This window comes from Phyllopteryx taeniolatus, chromosome 17, assembly GCF_024500385.1.
Source record: "Phyllopteryx taeniolatus isolate TA_2022b chromosome 17, UOR_Ptae_1.2, whole genome shotgun sequence".
Taxonomy (NCBI): domain Eukaryota; kingdom Metazoa; phylum Chordata; class Actinopteri; order Syngnathiformes; family Syngnathidae; genus Phyllopteryx; species Phyllopteryx taeniolatus.
This window is the reverse complement of record NC_084518.1, coordinates 10,019,905-10,040,120: the sequence shown is the minus strand read 5'-3', so window position 1 is coordinate 10,040,120 and position 20,216 is coordinate 10,019,905. Positions and strand designations below refer to the sequence as shown.

The 20,216-nt window shown below is 44.7% G+C and overlaps 1 protein-coding gene across 1 annotated transcript; it reads left to right on the top strand.

Moving 5' to 3' along the window:
* The first annotated feature begins 2,541 nt into the window (after window positions 1-2,541).
* LOC133467470 (transmembrane protein 47-like) lies at window positions 2,542-19,048 on the top strand. The gene is made up of 3 exons (XM_061752372.1): window positions 2,542-2,915; window positions 12,193-12,333; window positions 18,279-19,048. Exons 1-3 carry the CDS (start codon window positions 2,612-2,614, stop codon window positions 18,458-18,460), a joined length of 627 nt encoding a protein of 208 aa, XP_061608356.1. The 5' UTR covers window positions 2,542-2,611; the 3' UTR covers window positions 18,461-19,048.
* Window positions 19,049-20,216: the final 1,168 nt, after the last annotated feature.

Sequence of the window (20,216 nt, the reverse complement as noted above, 5' to 3'; positions counted from 1 at the left end):
CCGTCCTTGCTCCGGCGGCGCTCGTCCAGCGGCCGCCACCCGTCCTTGCTCCGGCGGCGCTCGTCCAGCGGCCGCCATCCGACCATGTTCCGGCGCCGCTCGTCCAGCGGCCGCCACCTGACCCTGCTATGGCGGCGCTCGTCCAGCGGCCGCCACCCGTCCTTGCTCCGGCGGCGCTCGTCCAGCGGCCGCCACCTGACCCTGCTCCGGCGGCGCTCGTCCAGCGGCCGCCACCTGACCCTACTCCGGCGGCGCTCGTCCAGCGGCCGCCACCCGTCCTTGCTCCGGTGGCGCTCGTCCAGCGGCCGCCACCTGACCCTGCTCCAACGGCGCTCGTCCAGCGGCCGCCACCTGACCCTGCTCCAACGGCGCTCGTCCAGCGGCCGCCACCCGTCCTTGCTCCGGCGGCGCTCGTCCAGCGGCCGCCACCCGTCCTTGCTCCAACGGCGCTCGTCCAGCGGCCGCCACCTGACCCTGCTCCAACGGCGCTCGTCCAGCGGCCGCCACCCGTCCTTGATCCGGCGGCGCTCGTCCAGCGGCCGCCACCCGTCCTTGCTCCGGCGGCGCTCGTCCAGCGGCCGCCACCTGACCCTGCTCCGGCGGCGCTCGTCCAGCGGCCGCCACCCGTCCTTGCTCCGGCGGCGCTCGTCCAGCGGCCGCCACCTGACCCTGCTCCAATGGCGCTCGTCCAGCGGCCGCCACCTGACCCTGCTCCAACGGCGCTCGTCCAGCGGCCGCCACCCGTCCTTGCTCCGGCGGCGCTCGTCCAGCGGCCGCCACCCGTCCTTGCTCCGGCGGCGCTCGTCCAGCGGCCGCCACCCGTCCTTGCTCCGGCGGCGCTCGTCCAGCGGCCGCCACCTGACCCTGCTCCAACGGCGCTCGTCCAGCGGCCGCCACCCGTCCTTGCTCCGGCGGCGCTCGTCCAGCGGCCGCCACCCGTCCTTGCTCCGGCGGCGCTCGTCCAGCGGCCGCCACCTGACCCTGCTCCGGCGGCGCTCGTCCAGCGGCCGCCACCCGTCCTTGCTCCGGCGGCGCTCGTCCAGCGGCCGCCACCTGACCCTACTCCGGCGGCGCTCGTCCAGCGGCCGCCACCTGACCCTGCTCCAACGGCGCTCGTCCAGCGGCCGCCACCCGTCCTTGCTCCGGCGGCGCTCGTCCAGCGGCCGCCACCCGTCCTTGCTCCGGCGGCGCTCGTCCAGCGGCCGCCACCCGTCCTTGCTCCGGCGGCGCTCGTCCAGCGGCCGCCACCCGTCCTTGCTCCGGCGGCGCTCGTCCAGCGGCCGCCACCCGTCCTTGCTCCGGCGGCGCTCGTCCAGCGGCCGCCACCCGACCACGCTCCGGCGGCGCTCGTCCAGCGGCCGCCACCCGACCACGCTCCGGCGGCGCTCGTCCAGCGGCCGCCACCCGACCACGCTCCGGCGGCGCTCGTCCAGCGGCCGCCACCCAACCCTATTGCCTGGCCCCTGCATTACCATTGGGTTCGGCACCGTGGCCGTCTGCCTGAATGGCCCTGTAAAGACCCTGGTGCTTGGCGTCCTGGACGACCTCCTGACCCGCTCAGCCAAGCACCTCACCTCGGGTGGCCTGGATGGCCACCAGACTGACCTGAGGGGTGGACTCTGTACCCTCCTCCAGGCCCCCTTCCGCCCACCCTGGGTTGGTGACTTTTTGGTTGTTGTTTGGGGAACGTCTGGGATCCGTTCCTTTAGAGGGGGGGTACTGTCATGGTCTGTGTTTTGGTTTGGGTTGTTTAGTTTTGTTCCATGTTTTCCTGTGTTCCATGTTTGTCGTGTGCTCATTAGGTTGTTGTGTCCACCTGTTCTCGTCTACTTTGTGTTGACCAATCAGCTCTCTAGCCACTCGTCTTGTCCAGGTGTTCCTCGTTGTCTCGTCAATTTGTTTGTATTTAGTTCCCTGGTTTCTTTCAGTTCTCGTCGGTTCATTGTCGTTGTCACATGTCTTGCCATGTCATAGTCGCCAGTTGTTTTTGTCATAGTCGCCAGTTGTTTTTGTCATAGTCGCCTGTTGTTTTATCATTGTGATTAAATATTATTATTTTGAGATTCCCGCACTCCTGCCTTGCCTCCCTGCTTCCCTGCAATTGGGTCCACCATGTTCTTGCCTTGCGTTCCTCGCCGTCGCCCTAACCATGTTCATGACAGCAACTCGTAGTGCAGCACTGTTTCCCAACCTTTACTGAGCCAAGGCACATATTTTGCATGATATAAATCTCATGATGCACAACTAAATGCAAAACAAACGAACTTAAAAGGTATTATAATGCCCTTGGATGACATCAGAGCTGCTAATGACTACAACTAAAACCCAGACACTTCACACACAGACTTTCTGATGAGAGCCGACATTCAAACTTAAATGTCACTCGGCGTTCGAGATATTACACGATATAAAAAGTAATTTTCGGACCATTTGAGTGACATTTGATTATTATTTATATTATCATTGATCTCCCGCTCTCTTTTCCACGGCACTCTTAATGTGAAGGTCAGCCCTGTACCGGATGTCTTGAGTCGAAGTTTCCATTTTCCAAGCGGGAGGCGCACCAATGCAGCAGCCAGCGCGCGTCCCTCAGTTTTGGTGAGTGCGTGTTATGGTGGCAGACGGCGCACAGGCACACTCCTCCTCCTCGGGATTTTTCCACGGCGACGGCCCCACGGCGGTGTGCGACGAGAGGACCATGTCGGTGAACGACATGTACGTGCTGCGGCCCTTCAAGTTGATCGCGCTGCTGTGCGTCTTCCTGGCGCTGTGCTTGGACCTGGTGGCTCTGCTCAGTCCGGCCTGGGTCACGGCCGACCACTTCTCCCTGTCCCTGTGGGAGTCGTGCTCCCAGTCCGAGGCCAGGCAGCCGGGCGACGAGGCTTCGTGGAGTTGCTTCTCCACTCTCACTTCTGGTCAGAACCTTACGCTCTTCTCTTGTGACTTCACTTATGCTGGGACTCCTTGTGTTAAGACACGACGTAGACAAAGTTGTTACATTTACAAATGTATCTGTTAAATTAAGCCAACTACATTCTAATTATGTCAGTATCACCGAAATAACTCGCGTTCATGTGTCACCCACATATACAGGAACTACTACTCTACTTTCAATCATGTTATCTTACTTTTTTTCTATTTTCTTCTGCGTGTCAAGTATAACTTTTTAAAGTACAAAGATATATTTGATTAAAACAAAGGACTGATGATACCATTAAAGTTCCTCACCATAATAAGACAAAGGCATTCGAATTATAAAAAAAAAAAAAAAAAAAACACAGATTGATGAATTGATTGAACGTTTATTAAAAAAAATGTTTTTTAAAAAAAGCGAACCTGTCCCACACTAAAACACTATGTACTGCTGTTCCAAAAAGGAGTAAGAAGTAAAACTTAATTAAATGCTACCCCTTTGCCATTACCTAAGAGAAGGTATCCATTAGAAAGTGCAAACCCAAATATTGTACATACATATTGTACTGTACATACTATACACAACCTTCACACATACATACAGATAGACTGTACTGTACACCATACTGTAAATAAGCACTTATACATACTGTAAAGTTATACATACTTCCTTCACATAACTAGTTGTCCTTCCTTCACCGTTTACTCACAAATGTACATATACATACTGTACCTTGCCTCATTTAGTGTTTATTAAGTGATCAATTCTGTATGTTGTTTATTACCGTATTTGTAATTCTTTGTAACTCATTCAACTCCAGTTTTCTCCTACATTCCAAAATCATGCATGTGGGCTTTGTGATCACTCAAAATTGTCCATAGGTGTGAATGTGAGTGTGAATGGTTGTTTTTCTATACTGGATGTGACCTGCAATTCGCTTGTGACTGGTCCAGGGTGTACCCCACCTCTCTTCTAAAGTCAACTGGGAGAGGGTCTAGCTAACACACAATCATGAGGACTTGTGTTATAGAAGATGGATGGATGATTTCATTCATTCATTTTAAATCAGATGTGCATTCGTGCCCTGGTTAAAAAAAAAACAAGGGATGGAGATTTTTTTTCAAATTACTTTTTTTTAAAAAAACGTTGGCGGCACGGTGGACGACTGGTTAGAGCGTCAGCCTCACAGTTCTGAGGACCCAGGTTCAATCCCCGGCCCCGCCTGTGTGGAGTTTGCATGTTCTCCCCGTGCCTGCGTGGGTTTTCTCCGGGCACTCCGGTTTCCTCCCACATCCCAAAAACATGCATTAATTGGAGACTCTAAATTGCCCGTACGCATGACTGTGAGTGCGAATGGTTGTTTGTTTGTATGTGCCCTGCGATTGGCTGGCAACCAGTTCAGGGTGTACCCCGCCTCCTGCCCGATGACAGCTAGTGACCCTAGTGAGGAGAAGCGGCTCAGGAAATGGATGGATGGATGGATAAAAAAACGTTTTTCTCAATGTAAAAAAACCCAACAAAATTTCTTTGTGTTCATTTTGCAAGAATATGATTCATCCTAAGTGAATTTGAGCATTTCGTGTTAGATGTGACCTAAGCAGACAGCTGAGACCCTCAACATCATCATCATAGGTTTGTTTTGTTGGCTTAATAACGGAAGGCCTTCCCACACAGTAGCAGTGAGGTGTATGGAAAAACATGCATGCTGATTCATGAGCAGGCAGGACATGAGTCTGAATAGAAGCAGTGCTGATACAATAACACACAACAAGGTAGTCACCATTCATGTGACTAGCTTTTGTTTTCACACAATTTTAGTTCAGTTTAAATATTTGTTTTTATGAAGAGGGGGAGGTGGTTGGTCAATCCATCACTTGTGTTGGAGCCCTTGTAACCCCCCATGACACACACACATGGTTACCAATGACGGCTTTCAGTGGGGTTGGACAGACACGTGGACCCACCAGGTTGTAATCACATGGCTGCTGTGTTTACACTCAACACTCAGACAGCCAGGACAGAGAAAGGTGTACCGCTATCCTTGCAAAAAGTTCAATTTCCAATTCTAATGCCATCATCACACACACACTTCTCTTTGCCATCACTGGTACCCTTTAGTAGTAGTGTCATCAAATGTCAAAACAAGGTTGACTTTAAATGTTCACTGAGCAAAAGTCTCACAAGATAGGGGTCATTCCGTGCGAAATCAAGCAATAATTTTTCCATTACCGCTCAGATTTGAAAAACAAAAAATTTAATTTTAAGTTTGGAAATGGAAGGAAAAGACCAGAACACACAACATTTTTTTGCTCTAAAATCTCTTAATTGGAGATATAGGGAGACATTAAGTCACCCCACGCATATATAGGCTAACAAAGTAGTCGCCTAATGACAGGTAGAGACAGACCTCTCTACTTTAAACCTCTAGCTCTTTGAAACTATACTTCGCAAGCTGATTTTGTATCCTTTTAAAACTCTTTCATAGTCCTACAAATATTCTTCCATTTACTCAAGCATAATTAATTTTCTTCCCAACTATAAATTTTAAAGGTCATTTAAAAGATATGTATGTCTTTTCTTCTCAAAATTATGTAGGAGATACATCAGGATGTGGAGAACCTTTGTAAATATTGTGATGGGCACTTTAAACGTTTCTGAGGAATTAGTATTTATGTACATGTTCATTCGATAATTCATTTACAATACCATCAACAGAAAGACAAATACTACTGTACTGGCAGACAAGGCCATAATGATCATCTGTACATTCTCAGGACCATTTAAGTAAGTGTAGGGATAATGTAATAAATATGATAAAGTGGTGTTTCAAAGAAATTGATTAAAGTCAAGAGGTATCACGAATTAGCCAAATGTTTGTTAACCTTGATCTCTCTAATTAACAGGTTTAAAGCCAGTTTTCTTTTCTGGTCTTTACCTTTTATTTCTAACCACACTTTGTTTTGAAGAAAATCTGAGAGGTGAAAGGATAATTCTTGGTTGATATTTCAAAGAATGACCCCGTAGGTTGAAATTTTGTGCAACTTGTTTCCAGAAATGCTTGGTCAACTTTGCCTAAATTGTACAACTAGTGACATTGAAATTTGGAGTCCCAATGTAGTCAGATGTGGCATTATTGCTTACATAGTCATCTTCTATTTGTAGCCAAAAGGTACAAATAAAGGCGTCAAAAAAGTATTTAAAAAATGAGTCTTTACCATTATGGATTTACGCTGCAGATGTTGGGTTGAACTGTTGTACTTGCACGCATGCCTCAAAGAATGTAGCGGAAAGAAGTCTTTGGCCTGAGCTCTCATGTTGTGGAATGTGTGGGGCCAAATGGGAGGTGGGTTTGTCACTTTTGAGTGTCTGCCGATCCCATTCAATCAGCAGAGAAGGGGTGGGTCGGGGTTAAAGAGCTAGTTGGTCATAAGGCAAAAGCAAAGGCACCACAGCCCAGTCTAACACATTAAGCCCGACATTTCATTTTATCTTTGGACTCAGCTCGTCTGGTGGACACAAATAGTGAAATGCAAAAAAAAAGTAATGTAATGTTATGACCTTAGAAATATGTGTTGCTGATGAAAGGCGTCTGATCAACATTCTAATCACATAATGTGGGAAAGCTGGAAGCAAAAATGCCTCCTGAAGGATAAGCCTTCTGCTTGTGTGCGTCTTATTCAAATGTGGTTGAGCTGTTATCACGGGGGGGGGGGGGCGTTCCTCTCTTCCCGATAACAAATGAAGCTCGCTCACCGATTGTTCGCCTCATCCAATGCAAATTATTCTTTTAAGCTCAGTGCCATCTCCTTTCTCCTGACGCTGACAAGTGGGATTTCAAGGAAGGGACACACAACAAAGCCACCAAGAGAGAAGGGGAATATCTTTTTTTTGTTTTTTTTGTTAATGTGCTCGACTAGAATGACATGTTAAAAGTCATGCTGTACCTTCTAGAGAAGAACACTGTCGGGACAAAAGGATCTAAAAATGGAAGAAAAACCGAGAACCCTCAACATAGCCCAAAAGTGTTGGAAGATCAGATCAACCACATTCCTTTAGACCCCGGGTCGGCAACCCGCAGCTCTCGAGCCTAATGCGGCTCTTTAGTGCTGCCGTAGTGGCTCCCTGGAGGTTTTTCGAAAATGGAAAAAAGATGGGGGAGAAAAATATATTTTTTGTTTTAATGTGGTTTCTGTAGGAGGACAAACATTCTTAACGTTTTCCAATGCTGTAAAAAGGTGTGGAATCCATCCATCCATCCATTTTCTGAGCCGCTTCTCCTCACTAGGGTCGCGGGCGTGCTGGAGCCTGTCCCAGCTATCATCGGGCAGGAGGCGGGGTACACCCTGAAATGGTTGCCAGCCAATCGCAGGGCACAGAAAAACAAACAACCATTTGCACTCACATTCACACCTACGGGCAATTTAGAGTCTTCAATTAACCTAGCATGCATGTTTTTGGGGATGTGGGAGGAAACTGGAGTGCCCGGAGAAAACCCACGCAGGCACGGGGAGAACATGCTAAGAGAAGAGGCGTGTGCATTATTTTATTTTATTAATCGGAATGAAACTGGCTTATTTTCGTAGTACTGACCTTTTCAAAGGGCTGCTGTTTTATTTTTATAATTGCATGCTGCATTTTATTGCATTCTATCTGTTTCCCAGATAAGAGGGAAAAGAGAAGAGGATTGTTTGTATTATTGAGGATTGAAGAGGACTGCATTTTAATGCAGCCCTATGGGGGGCACAAGTCAGTGCAAACTGTAGGCTGGTCCCAAGCCCGGATAAATGCAGAGGGTTGCGTCAGGAAGGGCATCCGGCTTAAAACTTTGCCAAACAAATATGAGCGTTCATCCAAAGAATTCTATACCGGATCGGTCGTGGCCCGGGTTAACAACGTCCGCCACCGGCGGCGTCAACCTGCAGGGCGCCATTGGAAATTCAGCTACTGTGGGTCGAAGTCAAAGGAAAAAGAGGTGGAAAGCGGGTTCTCCAGCAGAAAGAGAAGGGGAAAGCACAGAGCCTAGAACTGAATGTGGGAACTTTGAATGTTGGGACTATGACAGGAAAATCTCGGGAGTTGGTTGACATGATGATTAGGAGAAAGGTTCATATATTGTCTGTCCAGGAGACCAGGTTGAAAGGCAGTAAGGCTAGAAGTTTAGGGGCAGGGTTTAAATAATTTTACCATGGTGTAGATGGGAAGAGAAATGGAGTCGGGGTTATTTTAAAAGAAGAGTTGGCTAAGAATGTCTTGGAGGTGAAAAGAGTATCAGATCGAGTGATGAGGCTGAAACTTGAAATTGAGGGTGTTGTGTGTAATGTGATTAGTGGCTATGCCCCCCAGGTAGGATGTGACCGAGAGGTGAAAGAGAAATTCTGGAAGGAGCTAGACGAAGTAGTTCTGAGCATCCCAGACAGAGAGAGAGTCATAATTGGTGCAGATTGTAATGGACATGTTACTGAAGGTAATAGGGGTGATGAAGAAGTGATGGGTAAGTACGGCATCCAGGAAAGGAACTTGGAGGGACAGATGGTGGTAGACTTTGCAACAAGGATGCAAATGGCTGTAGTGAACACTTTTTTCCAGAAGAGGCACGAACACAGGGTGACCTACAAGAGCGGAGGTAGAAACACGCAGGTGGATTACATCTTGTGCAGACGATGTAATCTGAAGGAGGTTACCAACTGTAAGGTAGTGGTGGGGGCTAGACAGCATAGGATGGTGGTGTGTAAGATGACTCTGGTGGTGGGGAGGAATATTAGGAAGACAAAGGCAGAGAAGAGAACCATGTGGTGGAAGCTGAGACAGGACGAGTGTTGTGCAGCTTTTCGGGAAGAGGTGAGACAGGCTCTCGGTGGACGGGAGGAGCTTCCAGAAGACTGGACCACTGCAGCCAAGGTGATCAGAGAGGCAGGCAGGAGAGTACTTGGTGTATCTTCTGGCAGGAAAGGAGAGAAGGAGACTTGGTGGTGGAACCACACAGTACAGGAAATCATACAAGGAAAAAGGTTAGCTAAAAAGAAGTGGGACACTGAGAGGACCGAGGAGAGGCGAAAGGAATACATTGAGATGCGACACAGGGCAAAGGTAGAGGTGGCAAACGCCAAACAAGAGGCATATGGTGACATGTATGGCAGGTTGGACACTAAAGAAGGAGAAAAGGATCTATACAAGCTGGCCAGACAGAGGGATAGAGATGGGAAGGATGTGCAGCAGGTTATGGTGATTAAGGATAGAGATGGAAATATGTTGACTGGTGCCAGCAGTGTGCTAGCTAGATGGAAAGAATACTTCGAGGAGTTGATGAATGAGGAAAATGAGAGAGAAGGGAGAGTAGAAGAGGCAAGTGTGGTGGACCAGGAAGTGGCAATGATTAGTAAAGGGGAAGTTAGAAAGGCATTAAAGAGGATGAAAAATGGAAAGGCAGTTGGTCCTGATGACATTTCTGTGGAGGTATGGAAGCATCTAGGAGAGGTGGCTGTGGAGTTTTTGACCAGCTTGTTCAATAGAATTCTAGTGCGTGAGAAGATGCCTGAGGAATGGAGGAAAAGTGTATTGGTGCCCATTTTTAAGAACAAAGGTGATGTGCAGAGCTGTGGGAACTATAGAGGAATAAAGTTGATGAGCCACACAATGAAGTTATGGGAAAGAGTAGTGGAGGCTAGACTCAGGACAGAAGTGAGTATTTGCGAGCAACAGTATGGTTTGGTTCTAGGTATGCCGAGAAAGAGTACCACAGATGCATTATTTGCCTTGAGGATGTTGATGGAAAAGTACAGAGAAGGTCAGAAGGAGCTACATTGTGTCTTTGTAGATCTAGAGAAAGCCTATGACAGAGTACCCAGAGAGGAACTGTGGTACTGCATGCGGAAGTCTGGCATGGCAGAGAAGTATGTTAGAATAATACAGGACATGTACGAGGGCAGCAGAACAACGGTGAGGTGTGCTGTAGGTGTGCCAGACGAATTTAAGGTGGAGGTGGGACTGCATCAGGGATCAGCCCTGAGCCCCTTCCTTTTTGCAGTGGTGATGGATAGGCTGACAGATGAGGTTAGACTGGAATCCCCGTGGACCATGATGTTTGCAGATGACATTGTGATCTGCAGTGAAAGCAGGGAGCAGCTGGAGGAACAGTTAGAAAGATGGAGGCATGCACTGGAAAGAAGAGGAATGAAGATTAGCCGAAGTAAGACAGAATATATGTGCATGAATGAGAAGGGTGGTGGGGGAAGAGTGAGGCTACAGGGAGAAGAGATAGCAAGGGTGGAGGACTTTAAATACTTGGGGTCAACCGTCCAGAGCAATGGGGAGTGTGGTCAGGAAGTGAAGAAACGGGTCCAAGCAGGTTGGAACGGGTGGAGAAAGGTGTCAGGTGTGTTATGTGAGAGAAGAGTCTCTGCTTGGATGAAGGGCAAAGTTTATAAAACAATGGTGATGCCAGCCATGATGTACGGATTAGAGACAGTGGCCCTGAAGAGACAAGAGGAAGCAGAGCTGGAGGTGGCGGAAATGAAGATGTTGAGGTTCGCTCTCGGTGTGACCAGGTTGGATAAAATTAGGAATGAGCTCATCCGAGGGACAGCCAAGGTTCGATGTTTTGGAGACAAAGTTAGAGAGAGCAGACTTCGATGGTTTGGACACGTCCAGAGGAGAAATAGTGAGTATATTGTTAGAAGGATGATGAGGATGGAGCTGCCAGGCAAGAGAGCTAGAGGAAGACCAAAGAGAAGGGTGATGGATGTCGTGAGGGAAGGCATGATGGCAGTTGGTGTTCGAGAGGAGGATGCAGGAGATGGCTTACATGGAAAAGGATGACGCGCTGTGGCGACCCCTAACGGGACAAGCCAAAAGGAAAAGAAGAAGAAGAGGACTGCATTTTATTTCCATGGGGAGCTCTGAAATTACAGGAGGCATGTTCCATTTTGTTTTTTTTGAATCCTCAAAATAAAAATGACATTAAATAAAATCTGTTTTCTTTATTATATTTTTATAATTTCATCAATGCAATGAAACATAGCACATCAATTATGGAACTTAAACTTAAAACACCATCGTACAGCAGAGTATAGTCACGTGGTGCGTCATTCTCTCCAGGATGCGTTGCAGGAAAAATAAACATTTAATCATGAATGCTCATGTCATTTGGATAGTAGGCTAATAGACACTCACAGCATGTTTTGCCTTCATGATAAGCCTTATTAAGTTTTTTTTCAATTTTTTGCAGCTCCAGACAGATTTGTTTTTTGTTTTTTTTTGGTCGAATATGGCTCTTTCAACATTTTGGGTTGCCGACCCCTGCTTTAGAGAAATATGAAAAAAACCTTGGTGTTCAAACCATCACCATGTCTTGTGACACTTCAGTTTAGTGAGCATCTAAAGGATTAACAAGCACATTTTCTTTTTATATGTACTATTTTTTTTATTCTGTCCTTTGTCATGCAACCAGAGAAGAGTAAAATCATAATGGCTCATGACTAGCATGAAGCTATGACTACATGCTTCGAAATGTGCAGCTTTACTTAATTTTAGTTTTAGTTTCATTATTCAGTGGTTAGTGTATCTTTATTATATACTATAGTTGGGAATGTGGAAAACTTTGTTTTGAAAAGACGGTTTTAATGCTGAGTAGCACAGTGTTCTAGTGGTTAGCAGGTCTGCCTCAAAGTTCTGTGGTTATGGGCTTGAATCTCGGCTCTGGCCTTCCTGTGTGGAGTTGCATGTTCTCCCAAAGCTTGCGTGGGTTTATTCAGAAATATGCATGTAAATTTCATCGATGACTCTAAATTGTGTGTTGGTGTTAATGTGAGTGTGAACGGTTATTTTCTATATGTAGCCTGCGATTGGCTGGTGACCATTCCATTGTGTCAGCGAGGATAGGCTCCAGCTCAGCTCCTGTGACCTCATTGCTCCAAGCAGTATATGCTGGCATTGGACAGTTTGAGCCTGCAAAAAAATCGAAATTGCTTTACATTATATGTCATGCAAAAAAAAAAAAGATTGAAATGAGAACAAATTCATAGTCAAGCGAAGTCAAAGTGTATTATGAGTCAGCGTAGCTGGAGCATGACTTCAGCAACTAGAGACCACAATGAGTATATTTATTTTTACGTTTTCAAACGCCAAAGAAATTATCACAAGGTCTTTCATCTACACAGACAAAGTAATCTCCATAGCAACTACTTTGATTTGAATGTAAGAATGACTGCCTTGTGACTCCTACCAGTGCAGGTTCTGCTTGAATGATGTTCTGACATTATTACACGTGTTTCCTCCCGCAGACTGGCAGATCGCTACCCTGGTGCTGCTTGTGGGTGGTGCTGTGGCAACCCTGGTGGCCTTTTTAGTGGGCCTCATTTCCCTCTGCCATGGGACGCAGAGGAAACATTACCACACAGTGGCCGTGTTGCTCTTTACTGCAGGTTAGTCTCCCTCTCCTTCATGTCTATTACTTGTTAAGCTGAATATGTATCTGGATGGCGGCACGGTGGGAACTGGTTAGAGTGTCAGCCTCACAGTTCTGAGGACCTGGGTTCAATCCCCGGCCCCGCCTGTGTGGAGTTTGCATGTTCTCCCCGTGCCTGCGTGGGTTTTCTCCGGGCACTCCGGTTTCCTCCCACATCCCAAAAACATGCATTAATTGGAGACTCTAAATTGCCCGTAGGTGTGAATGTGAGTGCGAATGGTTGTTTGTTTGTGTGTGCCATGCGATTGGCTGGCAACTAGTTCAGGGTGTACCCCGCCTCCTGCCCGATGACGGCTGGGATAGGCTCCAGCACGCCCGCAACCCTAGTGAGGAGAAGCGGCTCAGAAAATAGATGGATGGATGGATGTATCGGGATCTGAAATTGCAACCAGTGGTGAAAGGTCGGCAAAGCCTCTCTGCTGGCCTTAACACTATTAAGGCACTGACCTACATTTACAACCTAATATTTGTTAATGAAATCGTTTTAATGTATTCCCAAAAGTCTGTTGTCTTAATTTTGTAGCGTTTCTCTTGGTTCCGCTGCTTCCAGTACATACTGTACATACAGTATATGGTAGATTTTTTTTGGGCCAATCAGATTTTAGCCTCCATGTGCTGCCATGTCAACGAATGACTTCCAAATCAGAACTGAATTGAATTAAATGCGGCATGACAGCAGTTGTAGTTCTTGTCCGATTAATCACTGCCAGCCTTCCCAGTTAACATGGATATTTGACTTCTAAAGCCGTCAATGGCAGTGAATGTGTAAAAGTAAGAACTATGATATTGTAACGCTCGTTCTGATTTGAGTCTGAAATTTCTAATTCCATGATCGCTTTTACACGCCCACTGGAATTCCAATTCGAGTCACCACCCATTTGTGAATAGCCCTAGTTTCTATAATTGCAACATGATAGTGGGGGTATTAAGAGCTGGATTAAGTCGGCTAAGTCCTCACTGAAGGTCCGGGTGCCAAATGTTCGGCCCACCGCTTTTCGCAACACATCACAAAAAAAGAAGCAGGATGGCGGCAAGTGCGTACTCAGCAGAACCACAAGCGTCTCCAGAGAGACAAGATTTTATTTGTTCCAGAGCTCATATGAAATAAAGGCTGTTGAAGCAGAGAAGCGGTTGTGCGTTGCTTGAGCTCATTTCTTCTGTGGTGAGCAGACCCAGAAGCCAGCTTGGCCCGCAGGCCAAGAAAAAGTAGCCACGGAATTTGCAGCAGTACCAAGAACGGGAAGTCATGTAGGGGGAGAAAAACCGTCTCTTGCATACTTGTGAGGAGAAATGTTGACAACAGTGGGGGAGTGTCCATCATCAAAGCATATAATTGAGACAAAAAGTTTTGCGACTATTTTAGAAGTTTAGTACACACAGTCTTGGTGGTTTGTGCTTATTTTACTTGACCTGGTGTTGAAAAACTAACCACATACAGGTCCTTCACTTATGCCAGGTTTCATAATGGAACTGCATTATCTAAGCATGTGCATCAAAGTCCGTGTGCACTAGAAGAAACAGTATTTATTAGAATTAGCTCCACTCACAGACTGATGGTGTGAGGTATTAAAACTTGTATAGGTAAGGTTTTAAATTACATTTTAGCATAGTTAATGTTTTACAAGTCTAATGGAGCCTATTCAATTGAAAGAGAATTTCCTGGATGTCTTAACAAAAGCTAATAGAAAAATAGATGACAAGTCCCTTTTTTATTTGCGTGGACCATATGGTCAAAGTTAAAGTTGTTCAACAGGAAAGATGCTCAAGTCCTATGGTACAGTGGTGTCTTAAGACACAAGTTTAATTCATTCCGTGACAACACCTGTATCTTAAATAATCTTTCCCCATTAAAATGAATGAAAATGCCATTAATCCATTCCAGTCTCCCAAAAAAACAAAAAAATATATTTTTGGGAAATAACACACTAGCATAATATTGTACTTTATAAAAACATACAATGACATAATTAAATAGAGTTGACACATTTTTCGCTTCAATTCCATGGACACTGTGCTGCACCTCCTGGTGTGTCCACTTTGACAACATGGCGGCAGTATAAGACAGACAGAGACACACATGATAGAGTTTCACAACTGACTCAATAAGCTGCAATAATATTAATCATTATTCCCAAAGGATAAATATATGCCCGTGAATTAGGCTTTTCACGATCCGGATTTTTGGGGCCGATCACCGATCAGCGAGTTAAAAAAAAAAAACATAACTGTTCACCAATCCGATCACAAGATGGAGGAATGTGTCTATTTAAATGACCTGTTCATTTACTGTATATACTTGGGTACTTAATTGCTCAAAAAATATATATTTACAATAAAGAATGTATCTTTCTTCCTCTATTTATGCCAGTGAGGCATAGTGACAGACAGAACAAATGAATGGTCTTCTATTAGATGGCAGGAAGTAAATACAGTAATTAATGTATCCACTTTTTGTGACATTTTTGTTTGTTGGTGTGCCGTGAGATTTTTCAATTGTAAATTATGTTCCTTGGCTCCATAAAGGTTGGAAATCACTGCTCTAGTCAGATCGTGTATTCTAATCAGTCAGGTCAAACCAACATTACATGACAGAAAAATAATGGGTACTAACTTACTGGAATTAAATTACTTTATTTTTAATTAAATGACTTCACCCACACCAACCACCAACTTTAGAGCATGATTCGACAGAACGGCGGCAAGTTCACGTCCAACCGTTCGTGGTACCACAAGCTTGCTAGGCTACATAACATTTTATTGCCTGCTTGTGACCGTATCGTATTAAAAGTACGTGAACATACCTCAAGCAAGCCTTAAACGAACATCCTCTCCTGTCCTAAGCACCCGTGACCACCAATACATGTTTGTATTCCTTATAAAACAGTCGGCTCGCTCCACTCTTGTTGTCGTCGCCAAGGTAACGAGTGTATCCGGTGGTATTTGAGTTGACAAGATAAAGCCCAATGATCGTACAAAACGGGATGCGGTGGTATTTTATTGCAGTAGTCTGACATAGTGCAATCGTGAAAGAGCAAATTTGTCTTGTAGTCTGATCCAGGCATTACGTGTTATCTGTCTCAGACGTGTTGTCTGTCCCACACCGCTGACGTTTTTTTTGTATTTTTAAATAACTTCATTATGACGAATTATGACATTAAAGCTGATCAGCATAAAATGCTAAATATCGGCCGATACCGATCAGCCCGATAAAATAGGTGTAAAGTCTACCGTGAATATTGTTATATTATCAGTCTCCATGTGTTGCACCACCGTTTGTGTTCAAATATCCGTTGCTTATCCGTGGCAATAGCTTGAGGCTTCTTTTTTGAAGAATTGTTCACTATCTGCTAAACTGCTGCTTAATATGAAGTGAGCTTAGTTGGTGTCACTGCCACCATACAGCGCCTGTATGTCAAATTTTTGCTCGCAAATACAAGAAAAAAATCGGACAATCGATGGCCTGTATCTCAAAAAACTCTTAAGTCGAGTCACTCGTATCTCAAGGCACCACTGTACTGTATTCAAGGTAAAGGTACAGTTTAACCTATTTGGTCAAACATGCATAAAGCCAATTCAGAAAAAAAATATTTTATTTTCATGAAAAAAAAATTCCAGCGTTACATTTTTTTTTTCATGATGGTGAAAGTTTGCGCATGGAACGGATTACTTTACAATTTCCATCATTTCCCATGGAAAAAAATGGGTGGTCAGCCAACATCCCGGAACTGATTGTGCTCAATATTTAAAGTTCCACTTGTATTTATTGGTCACATATACAATGTTGAAGTCCAGTGGAAATGTGTTTAATCTAAGCAACAGTTTACAATGTATGTAATATAAGGGTTATGTGGGAACTTTGTCTTCGTTCCTCATATGGAAACATGAGGCATAAAGGGCCAGTGTGTGGAGACGTAATGGCTCTACCACTGCCTGCTAGCCATTTACTGAAAAGCATGGGAAGCCAGTGTTATCCTTTCCTATGTGCGTAATTGCTCTGAGAGCCTGGCGAGAGAATAAGGCCCCCTATATATGCACATGGTGCACAGACGGCAGGAGCGGAGCATTTTGGACGCCGTTAAGTGCCCCTTGGCAGCGCTGCGGTATTTATTTTCTGTCCAGAAATATGACCTCAGCTCAGTCTGGGCTCCATCAACACGTCTGCATTCTTTTGCCCGCCACCACTCCTACCGGGAGGAAGGAAAGGCGGACGAGAAGTCACGCTAAAACCCTCAAGAGCCGCAAAGCCTGAGCTCAAGAAAAATGACTCACGATAGAAGTATCCAAGTATTTTTCCTTTTATGTTAAGGTTAAGAATCCTTACCTTCTGCTGACACCAATGTACACCAGTCATGTGCAATGCAAAGGTGCCAGCAATGTAAACTTTATTTTCCTAACCTTTGCACGTCTTTTTTTTTTTTTAATCACTTTTTGTTGGTTAGCTTGTGGCTTGGTTTGTTTCTTCGCTGGATTAATCAACAACTACAAAAAAAAAGGAGTAAGAGTGACACATGCCATCTACAGGGATCAGGGTTTTATTGTCTCTTTTCCCTATTTGATCACAATAGAACCATTACCCAAATGTGTTTGGGAGATTGTGTTATGGTCCACTGAAACCAAGGTTGAATTTTTTGGCCGGCATTTTAAAATGTATGTTTGGCACAAACTGCTCATCACCAAAAGAACATCATACCTACAGCATGGTGGCAGCAGCATCACGCTTTTGAGCTGTTTTTCTTCAGCTGAAACTGGGACCTTTCACAACCTAATAGGAATTGTGAACAATTAGAAATAGTAAGTGTGAGCAAACAACCTCTAGCCAGTAGTAAAATGGAAGTAAAAGCCTTTTAGTTAAATGTAAAAGTGTAGTGTAAAATGTAGTTAAGTTAAATGTATTGGGGGTTAATCAGAGGCACTTAAAATGGTGGCAGGCATGTGCCCATTTTCACAAAATTTAATGTGATTGGTTAATTCTGTCGCCCGAAGATAGCTGGGATAGGCTCCAGCATGCCCGCGACCCTAGTGAGGATAAGCGGTACAGAAAATGGATAGATGGATGGTTCATTCTGAACACAACCGCATCCTAAGAGTGTGCACACTTTTGCAATCACACAATTTCAGTTGTTTATTTTTACTTTCCTTCTTGAAAAGATTTTTTCTTTTTCAATTGAGTTGTAAAGGTGATAAGTCCCATTAATGGTGGAAAATGCTTTTAAATGATTTACTTTGATTTACCTTCATTTGTTTATTTCACAAAAACCTAGCATTTGAGTAGACTTTGTGTAGACTTTTTATATCCACTGTATGTTATTATTATTACTAAATATATCACCATTTGTATCATTGCTGTTATCAAAATTCTAATTTTCCCCTATTGATGCCAGTCACCCGAAAAGTATAACATTGTAGATCTAGTGTTACATTAGTAGAGCAGCTTTGTCACAAAAAAATTTAGCTTTATTTTTTAATTTCCCCCAAACTGCTTCACTGTCTCTTTTTTCTTCCTTCACAGCATTCAACAACATTCTTTTTAAAAAAACATTTTAAATCCTTCATTTTCTCCCAACTGCTCCGCTGTCCTTTTTTCTTTTAAGAATAAGTAATCTTGGCACAAGACACGGTCAGTTATCACTGTACTTACTGTTTTGTTTTTTTTATTAATTGTTTTATGTTTATGGCCTAGAAGTGTTTTCTTACAAATATTTACTGTAATTAAGACTTTACTGCTGCATTAGTGATAGAGTACAGAGAGTTTCGACTTGCGTACATATTCAGGTTATGTTGCTGCCAAAGGAACAGACCTCTGTTGTAAACTGAAACACCCCCACCCCACCCGACATGTATTCTGTGAGAAAAGAAAAATCTAGTTTGCGACTCTCCTTTTATTTTGTCTTTCCCCACCAGTTGTGCTACAGGCCTGCGCTCTGGTCTTGTACCCAATCAAGTTCATCGACGGGACGGTACTGCAGACGTATCACGAATTCAACTGGGGCTACGGCCTCGGCTGGGGAGCCACCATTTTCATGCTGGGCGGCGGAGTCCTCTTCTGCCTGCGGACGGACATATACGAGGATGCCATGTACTGACACCACACGCATCCTCACGAACACACACACAACTCTACATAGGCGGTGTGGGTAGGAGCACGGACCTAAATGCTCTCTCGGCCCTCTTGGTTATTTTTAGTCAGGTTGGAAGGGCCTAAAGTAGCCCAGATCTGTTTGAATAGAACCCCTCACCATCCCCCACCCTTGCTCATAGTGTATCCCTCAGCTTGGCCGGTATCGGAGTGAGGTGTCGACCTCTCTGATGAGCACGAGTTGCTGGACATTTCTACTGCATGGTGATGTCTGTTGTTGGACAAAATGGACATTTAAAGGCACCAATGCATCGCCATGTTTTGGCCTTTTATTTTGGCCTTTTATTTTGGCCTGTTCTTTTTATAGCATTTGACAAGGAGGAGCTTGTTTTCAATGTATTCTTTCACTTTCCCTGCATTCTGCCTGAAACATATCATAGAGTGTCTTCTCATATCACAAGACTCATTTTTCATATATGCTGGAGCTACTGTATTTATAGTTTGTTTGCAAACTCACTTTGTTTGTCTCCAATGAAAATGTAAATGTGTAAAAACTGTTTGTACATGGACTTTCCTGAATAAAAAGTGTAGTTTTTGGGAGTGATGAGTGTGAGTTATTGGTGTGTCCTCCAAACAGAGTTCAAACATCCCAACCTTTGACCCATTGTGTTTACAAAAAAAAAAAAAAGGATCAGGGGTGCCCAACTTTTTGGAGACATAACATGTTCATCATCCAGTGCTTATATTCCAAACAGGAAGGTTGCAGCAGAGCAGTTTGCAGTATGATTTAAATGAATAACATTTTATATTTTAGGACAGCTTGCGTTTTTGCATCATTTGCTGCAATTATGTTAACAGGTGCATGTTTGGCGTGAAACAGAAGGCACTGACACGTTGGCATACTGGTGTGAAGTTGTCACCCCTCAAAGTTTAAACTGCAACAGCCGCTTGAAGAACCGCCTCAAACAAACTATTTTGGCAGCTGCAGCATCTGGATAAATGACCACATGAGGACTACTTTATGTTCATATGGGAATGAACCAACACCAAGGGGAAAGTCCCAAATGTCTGCATCGATCCTCTGATGCTAGATTTGAGAGGTATCTCTCTCGTGGTTTTCTTATATTAGCAAAGCTGAAACGTGATCTGGGTGGAGGTGGTGGACTTGCAAAACAAATGGGAAGAGGTGTCATAATTTTAGGGTGCAATTTTAATACAAATTTTTTTTTTTTTTTAAACTACAAGGGTCATAGAACTTTGTATTCACTATTTGCAGTGGCCATATATACAATACACACTATACACGTATTACAACAGTGGTACATAAAATATTAAACCTAATAGCTATTAATAATGCAGTGCAGTTGTTGATAAATGAATAATGACATTAATACACACCAAAATGATGTAAAGTTAAAAGGTCACCCATACTTTCACAACTCTTGACAGAATGCTTATTAGATCGTGGTGAGCCAGCTGCAAGTTTCCTGACACTGGCTGCTGTATACTTTGTGCAACCTTCATTCAGAGTGGAATTTCCCATTGTGTCACTTTTGACTCTCTTCTATCCTCGTGTGGTCAACTGTAATATTGCTTTGATTTTATGAGCGCTTTTGTAATACTGCACTCTGTACAGTATTCCTAAAGCCAACAATGTATACAGTACACTGTACTGTATACATTGTTGGCTTAATGGGTTGAGAGTTTGTTTTAAGGCAGGGGGGCATGTCATGTCTATTATTCTATTAAGTATCTTAAGATGT

What these genes read in the sequence shown, in the direction of transcription:
- LOC133467470 (XM_061752372.1), top strand. Translation starts at nt 2,612, where the DNA reads ATGGTGGCAGACGGCGCACAGGCACACTCCTCCTCCTCGGGATTTTTC. An exon ending in CTTCTCCACTCTCACTTCTG is followed by an intron (nt 2,916 to 12,192) that starts GTCAGAACCTTA and finishes TTCCTCCCGCAG; the next exon opens with ACTGGCAGATCGCTACCCTG. An exon ending in CGTGTTGCTCTTTACTGCAG is followed by an intron (nt 12,334 to 18,278) that starts GTTAGTCTCCCT and finishes TTTCCCCACCAG; the next exon opens with TTGTGCTACAGGCCTGCGCT.